We start from the raw sequence: 7,909 nt of genomic DNA on the forward strand, positions 1-7,909 counted from the left end.
AGCGGCTCGGTGGGGGCGCGCCGTCGCGCGCTCTGGGGACCGGTGTTGTCGGACGCGCTGGGCGTTGCGGATGCCCTGCTCCCGTGGCCCGCGCTCGCCGTGCTCCTCCTGGTCCTCACCGCCGCGCTCCGGTGCCAGGAAGAGGCCCAGTCCACCGACTGGAGGGCCACCCTGAAGACCATCCGGAACGGCGTGCACAAGATCGACACGTACCTGAACGCCGCCTTGGACCTCCTGGGGGGCGAGGACGGGCTCTGCCAGTATAAGTGCAGTGACGGTGAGAGGGGACCCCCCCTGCGAGGCCAGCCTCGGGGCTGCGGCGGGCGTGGAGTGGGAGATGCGAGGCAGACCTCAAGGCCGTCCTCTGGCCGTCAGGTCGCACCTCTATGTAGTTAGAATGTGAGAGAGCCACTCTCCGCCCTGTTTTCGCTGCTGCTTGTTTGTGGTTGCACAAGGTTTGCCTAAGAACTTTGTGCCATACGCATCATGGAAATGGAGTGGAACACATGCGCTTTAGCTCTATAATTAGCTCCTTAAATAAATCAGCTGAAGATGCCAAACATGCTGAGAATTTTGAAGTCACGATGGTTTAACTTTCTCAAGAGTGGGTTTAATTTTTTTTTTTTTTCCTGCAGAGCTAAAGAAAAGTTGCGACCTTTGTACAGACTTTTGGTGTACTCTGTTGTGGAGAAAGAGTTCCGACAGCTCTTCTAGAAAATTAGTCTATCAAGACTTGACAGTAATATATTTTCTGTCAAGTCTTGATAAATATCAGTGGTGCCTCTTCCTTATTTTGGTTATAACATAATTATTTTGATTTACTTTTTCATATTTTTAAACTTATGTTTGAGTGTGAGAACTTGTTTGGTAGCATTCTTGGTAATAATAAAACTCAGCATTTCGGGCAGAGATTTTTCTTGTACTAGTTCAGATAACGTACTTGGGCTTCTCTTTGGAAATTCAAAATTCCAGTAAGAGTAGACAAGGTCTCGGCCTAGTTACTGCTAGCAGCTCAAGAGAATAGGGAGCTCAATGAGTTGAATGGTGAAACCAGATTGTGTGTAGGTGAATTTACAAGGAACCTATGTCATGTAAAACTGTGATGCCACCTGCTGCCTGTGACTCTCAAAATAATTTCTAGTTTTATGTTAATGGAATTAAAGCATGAGCTGTACCTTATATGCTATGAAGTTGTAAATGTTGCATTCCTTCCTAAAGTGTTGCCTAAATGTTACCATCAGTATGTAATCAGGGAAGATGTTTTTGTTCTGGCAGAGCTTGTTAGGAGGAATAAAGTAAATAATTTGAAGGTTAAATGGTCGCCTTTCCTCAGGCTGATAAAGTTTTACTTCTCAGCCCTATTAATTATACAAATATTAGAGTGCCTGTTGTGTGTTAGGTGTTCTACCAGGTAGAGATTTAGCATTGACCGAAACAGACAAAATTTCTGTCCCTGTAGCTTACATTCTGGAAAACTTGGAAGGAGAGAGAGTCAGTAAACTAATGAACAAGTGAAATAAGCCAAATATGCAGTGTGTGTAGATCTGAAGTGCTTTGAGAACAATAAAGCAAAGAAAACACCAGTAGTAGTATTGGGAGGGAGTTTGTTCTTTTAAATGGGTCGTTCAGCCGAAACTGGTTTGGCTCAGTGGATAGAGCGTCGGCCTTCGGACTGAAGGGTCCCAGGTTCGATTCCGGTCAAGGGCATGTACCTGGGTTGCGGACACATCCCCAGTGGGAGATGTGCAGGAGGCAGCTGGTCGATGTTTTCTCTCTCATCGATGTTTCTAACTCTCTATCTCTCTCCCTTCCTCTCTGTAAAAAATCAATAAAATATATTTTAAAAAAAATAAAAAAAATAAATGGGTCGTTCAGGGAAATTCTCACTGATAAGAAAATATTTGAGAAGAAACTGGAAAATGGAGAAGGTGATGAACTGGGGAAAGAACACTAGGCAGAGGAACAGCAAATGTAAAGAACCGGGTGGCTCTGAAGGTTTTGGCCTGAGCCAGGGGAAGGATGCAGTTGCCATTTAGAGAGAGAGGAAAACTTGGAAGGAGTGGTCTTCATAAGCTTACTATGTTTGAGTCAAGGATTCTAGAGTTTCTGTATATTTATTTATTTAGTTTTTAATGTATTTTTATTGATTTCTGAGAGGAAGGGAGAGGGATAGAGAGAAACATCAATGATGAGAGAGAATCACTGATCAGCTGCCTCCTGCATGCCCCCGACTGAGGATCAAGTCCTCAACTCAGGCATGTGCCCTGACCGGGACTAGAACTGTGACCTCGGGGTTCATAGGTCAACGCTAGAGTGTATGTATATTTAAAATAGCTCTAATGTTGAGTGGATACTATTCCTATTAAAAAGATTATTTTAATCTTTCCTTTTACTTAATCCTTTTTTATTCTTCCACAAGCCTAACTAAATTTGCCCTTTAGAGTTTAGAGCAATGTCTCCAGCACAAAAACGCAAATGAACGTGATGATTTGGGAAGTTGTATGCTTCAGTGAAAACCCTCTTGTGTCTTAGTAAGTACTGTCTGCATAGGACTGCGGTTTCCAAGTCACCACATTGATAATTCCAGCAGAATGAAAATTGTTCTTTCATTGCTGTTACTGGAAGACGTCTCCTTGGAACACTGTTTCAACCTTTCCAATATTTTGGAATGCAAGTACCTAATCAGAGCCAAACAAAACTAGACAAACCCCAGAGCTAGAAGAACATGGTGTTAAATAGTGATGTCAAGGGAGCTTTAAAAAAAAAGTCTTAATGGTAGAGAGGGGGTGGTCAGATTAATGGACACAGACTTGTGGCATACAGTTACCCTTGCTTGATAGAAAGGAGTGGCATTTCAGAGATTTGCTCCCTCTGGCCATCCTCCCTAAGTGGGGACAAGGCTTTATTGAGAGTGAGCTAACGTTATTTAGAGGACAAATGTGATGGTTGCTACTTTTTTTCTCCTGGACAGCAGAGAAGATTTGAGGAAGAAAACTTTCCAATTTCCTTTGAAAAGTACAAAGCAAAATTGGTTTGTACCATGTTTTTAGAATTATGAATAAGTCATTTATTTAGTGATTTATGTTTCAGCAGGATCCCTTTGGCTGTTGTGCTGAGAATAAGAAGGGCCCAGGGAGATGGGGGAGCAAGAATGCAGGCAGCGTGACAGGAGCAGGAATTCAGACAAAAGGTGGTTTTGTCCAGGTTGGTAGTAATAAAGGTGGTGAGAAGTGGTTGAATTCTGGACATATTTTGAAGGAAGAGCTGAAAGGATTTGCTAATGGCTTAGAAGGAGGGTGTGAGTAGAATCTAAAATGATTCCAAAGTTTTTGGCCTGAATAATTGAAAGGATGGAGTTGCCATTAACTGAAATGGGAAGACCATGTAAAAAAAAACCCACAATTTTGGGGGTCATTAGTAGAAATAATAGCATATGTATGCTTTTGAGAATGATTCAGTAGTGAGTTAAAAAATAATTATAAAAGAGAGAGAAAGGAGAATTATTGGAGTCATGTTGATGACCAGAATGGTGAGCCAAGGTGTTTTCCTGGGTTCGTGTCTCGAGACGCCGAAGAATGAGCTACAAGCAGGTTCAGACTCCCTACAAGGGGAGGGGACCCAATAATGGGCTGCCCAGTAAAGCCTTGTAGTCCAGGGGTATATATTTGCTACAAGCCTGCTCCATGTCTACCTGTGTCACCACCTGATTGATTCCCTCAATTGTTTTTGCCCAGCAACAAGCCTGAACTTCCCCCGTTTCTGTGCGTTCCTTCTCTGTTCCTGTGCTGAACTTTCTCGGTTTCTATGGGTTCGTACACCTTTGTTGCTCCAGGCCCTCTCTTGGTTTCCCATCCTCCCGCTTTGAGTCCAGAAACATTTTATTATTTCTGCTTGGTTGGTTCCTGTGGTTAGGCTGCTCAAACTGCCCTGTCTGCCCCGGCCTGTGTCCCACCTGCCTTTGTTTTCCACTGGACCCCTGCCCTATCTACTGGCGCTTCAGGTTAACCCTTTCAATGTGCTTAGGTTCTAGTTCATAAATAGATTGGCCAAGAGCACAGATGGCATAGTCCCGTTAATAGGAACAGAGGTAGAGGATATGGGTACAGATGCCGGATAGGTAGGCAGATGTTCAAGTTCTCTTCCAGTTGCCTCGTTTTTCTCAGTGAAGTAGAAATCAAGTTCATGAGCTGGGCGGGAGGGAAGATGGAAATGGAATTGTTAGAAATTTGAGGAAAATAGGAAGTGGTGGACTAGAAAAATAAGGGCCCTATTAAGATTAATCATCATGAATTTAAAGTCTCGGGTGTTTGGGAAAGCAGGTTGGATTTTAGACTGTTTTTCCTACAAAACAGTAGTAAGACCTTTGTAGGACCCAACAGCCTTCCCCTTAGGCTTCTCATCTGCTTCACTATCTTTCAGATGAAACATATTGGTCTGTTTGGAAGTATTTACATCAAATTAAGAAAAATCTGTAGAAAACAACTATCGTCGCCGTCCAGGCAACTCCAGATTTCAGCTGTCCATATGGGTGATAAAACATAAAGCATCAAGACAGGAGCAGTTGCTTACGTCAAAAAGTGAAATCAATGAATAGTATTTCCATGTGGTTGGGGAGTGGATTTGTTTTGTTTTTAAAATTCTTCCCATCTAATTTTTCCCTCAGCTTTCTGTATCCGCTTATAAATTTTGGGGGACATTGGCCCCAATACATTATGGCTTTGGTTTGACTCTGATGGTGTTTCTTCTATTATTGAGTTTCTGCTTGCTTTGCATAGTAATCTGCTCAGGCTGCCATAACAAAATACTGGGTGACTTAAATAATAGGAATTTATTTCTTACAATCCTGGAGGCTGGAAAACCTAAGATTAGGGTTTGGCCAACAAAGGATTAGGCGGGGGCAGGGGAGCGAGGCAGGTACACAGTTCAGATCACAAAGCTCTTTGCAGAAACTGCCACCAGTAGAAATGCTAACTTTTTCATGTTCAGCAGCTTATAACAACACTAGAGGCCCGGTGCATGAAATTTGTCCACTGGGGAGAGATGGGGGTCTCTCAGTCCGAGAGCCCTCAGGGGATATCCGACTGCTAGTTGGGCCCATTCCCCATGGGGAGAGGATCTAAGCCAGCAGTCAGACATTCCTCTCACAGTCTGGGACCTCTCACTCCTTCCACCCACCTGCTCGCTGCTCCTTACCACTCGTCTCACTGCTCCTTAGTGCTGCCATGGAGGCCGGCTTCTGGCTGAGCAGGCTCCCCCTGTGGGAGTGCACTGATCACCAGGGGGCAGCTCCTGTGTTGAGCGTCTGCCCCCTGGTGGTCAGTGCACATCATAGTGACTGGTCGTTCCACTGTTCAGTCGATTTGCATATTAAGCCTTTATTATATAGGATTTATAACAACATTTTAAATGATATTAATACATTTGTAATTTTGGTATCTATATCAACTTTAATAAACAGCATTATAAATAACTTTTTGGTTCAGAAATAATTATTTTAATTTAAAGGTGAATTTAAAATATCAGAACACTTTAAAATATTTCAGGAAACTAATTCCCAGAGGGAGAGGGTGTTGTTGTTGTTGTTTGTTTGCTTCTGCTGTGGTTAAAGAATATTTTAATTTCAGCAAGGAGTATTTCCCATTTTTTTCATCCAGTAATTTCTTGTGTGTCCACTATGTGCATCTTGTAGGTGAGCAAGACAAAGTTCCTCTCTTTATAGAAACTAATTATGTTAATTTGGTCAATAAATGTTAGAAAGAAGAATAAAACCAACCAAGGTGTGTGGATGGATATGGAAGGAAAGGGGCACTATTTTACATGGAATGAGCAAAGAAACAGAACCAAACATATGCCCCTTTTGATCCTCATACTGAAGAGTCAGTTTACCAGCCTTGTTTCATAGTATTATTGTCCAATATTTCATGTATACTAGAACTTGGTTCTTTATTATTCCATTTTATCAACTTCCCTCCTTAGGACAGTTTTAAGCACCAGCCCTGTTTGAGATAACCATCTCCATCCTCGTCCCTCCATTCTCATTTTTTGCAGCTAAATCTGTTTCTCTTTATTCTCTTACTAGAGGCCTGGTGCACAGGAGTCATGCACTGGTGGGGGGCATGGCCTGCAGGGATTGGCCCGCTGTGGGAGCACACTGACCACCAGAAGACAGCTCCTGTGTTGAGCGTCTGCCCCCTGGTGTTCTGTGTGCATCATAGTGACTGGTCAAGGGTTCGCCTGGTCGTTCCACTGTTTGGTCGCTGGGCTTTTATTATATAGGACTAGAGGCCCAGTGCATGAAATTTGTGCACTCGGAGGTGGGGGTCCCTCAGCCTGGGCTGTGCCCTCTTGCAGTCTAGGAGCCCCGCGATCGATCACCCCGAAGAGGTAGGCCCTGTCCACCGGCCAGGGCTCCGCTATGGATTGCCCCCACAGAGGGAGGCCTCGCCCACCCGCCACAGTGCTCCCGCCAGGTAGCCTGGGCCTCCCTCTTTGGGGCAACTGATCGTGCCCCACAGAGGGAGGTTCTGCCCACCTGCAGCAGCCCACCAGTTGGTGGCCTAGGCCTCCCTCTGCAGGGTGATCATGGGGCGGTGGTGGGGCTCCCAAACAATCTCATTGTGCCCACCTTGGCTGGCCTGGCTCCAGTGGGTGTCATAGCGTGGTCATCCGGACAGTTGTTCTGCTATTTGGCCATTTGGTTGATTTGCATATTACGCTTTTATTATTATAGATAGTGGGCATGTTTTTGTTTTCCCCTGACTTCATTTATGTCTAATAATTCTGTCATTCAAAAGTTTTTTTCCTGCTGTATCTTAATAGTGAGACACAGCTGAAACATGCTAACTGTCCTAGGCTGTATTAATACAAGTACTATATCTAACTCAAAATAGATCCATTCCTAATGGTGTCCAGTTTGTCATTTAAAGAGATGTGACACATTAGAAGTGATTAGTCTTTGGAGGCTGATGAATGCTTACCAAACTCAAAAGAAACTGAAGGATGAACAGTAGTACCAGTTTATCTGTTTATAATGAGTATTATAACTGCCATGGGGATGAGCCTTCCAAGTCTTCTGGCTCATTCATTTATTCATCAACAAATATATATATGATTAATTTTTTACAGAGAGGAAGGGAGAGGGATAGAGAGTTAGAAACATTGATGGGAGAGAAACATCGATCAGCTGCCTCCTGCACACCTCCCCCTGGGGATGTGCCCGCAACCAAGGTACATGCCCTTGACCGGAATCGATCCTGGGACCTTTCAGTCTGCAGGCCCAAACCAGTTAGGGCTCATCAACAAATATTTACTGAGGAGTTAACCATGTGCCAGGCACTGTTCTAAACATTGAAAGCACAAAACAGACAAAAATTCCTACCCTCAAAGAGTTTATATTTTAGTATGTGGAGGCAGATAATAAATGAAAGAAATAGCTTAGTGATATAGTATGTTGGGAAGTCACAGTGTGCTGCAAATGGTATGGTCAGAGAAGGCCTGGTGAGAAGGTGAGGGAGTAACTAGATATCAGGGGGAAGAGCATCAACATAGAGCAGTGGTTCTCAACCTTGGCTGCAATTAGAATCACCTGGGAATCTTTTTAAAATCCTGATTTCTGGCCCTAACTGGTTTGGCTCAGTGGATAGAGCGTCGGCCTGCAGTCTCAAGTGTCCTGGTTCGATTCTGGTCAAGGGCACGTACCTTGGTTGCGGGTGCGGGCACATCCCCAGCAGGGGGTGTGCAGGAGGCAGCTGTTCGACGTTTCTCTCCCATCAATGTTTCTAACACTCTATCCCTCTCCCTTCCTCTCTGTAAAAAAATCAATAAAACTTATTTCAAAAAGCCTGATTTCTGGGCCTCATCCTCCGGAAATTCTGTTTCTTTGTTACTATGTTGCGGCCCCACCCCATAA

The 7,909-nt window shown here is 44.1% G+C and overlaps 1 protein-coding gene across 1 annotated transcript in view; it reads left to right on the forward strand.

Annotated features, from left to right (window-relative positions):
* The window catches only part of PLA2G12A (phospholipase A2 group XIIA), a 19,662-nt gene that overhangs the window by 2,218 nt on the left and 9,535 nt on the right, over positions 1–7,909 (forward strand). The window contains exon 2 of the mRNA XM_006101381.3: positions 3–277. Within this exon, the coding sequence (XP_006101443.1) occupies positions 3–277 (275 nt within the window). The remainder of the gene's footprint in view (positions 1–2; positions 278–7,909) is intronic.

This window comes from Myotis lucifugus, unplaced genomic scaffold (genome assembly GCF_000147115.1).
Source record: "Myotis lucifugus unplaced genomic scaffold, Myoluc2.0 scaffold_353, whole genome shotgun sequence".
Taxonomy (NCBI): domain Eukaryota; kingdom Metazoa; phylum Chordata; class Mammalia; order Chiroptera; family Vespertilionidae; genus Myotis; species Myotis lucifugus.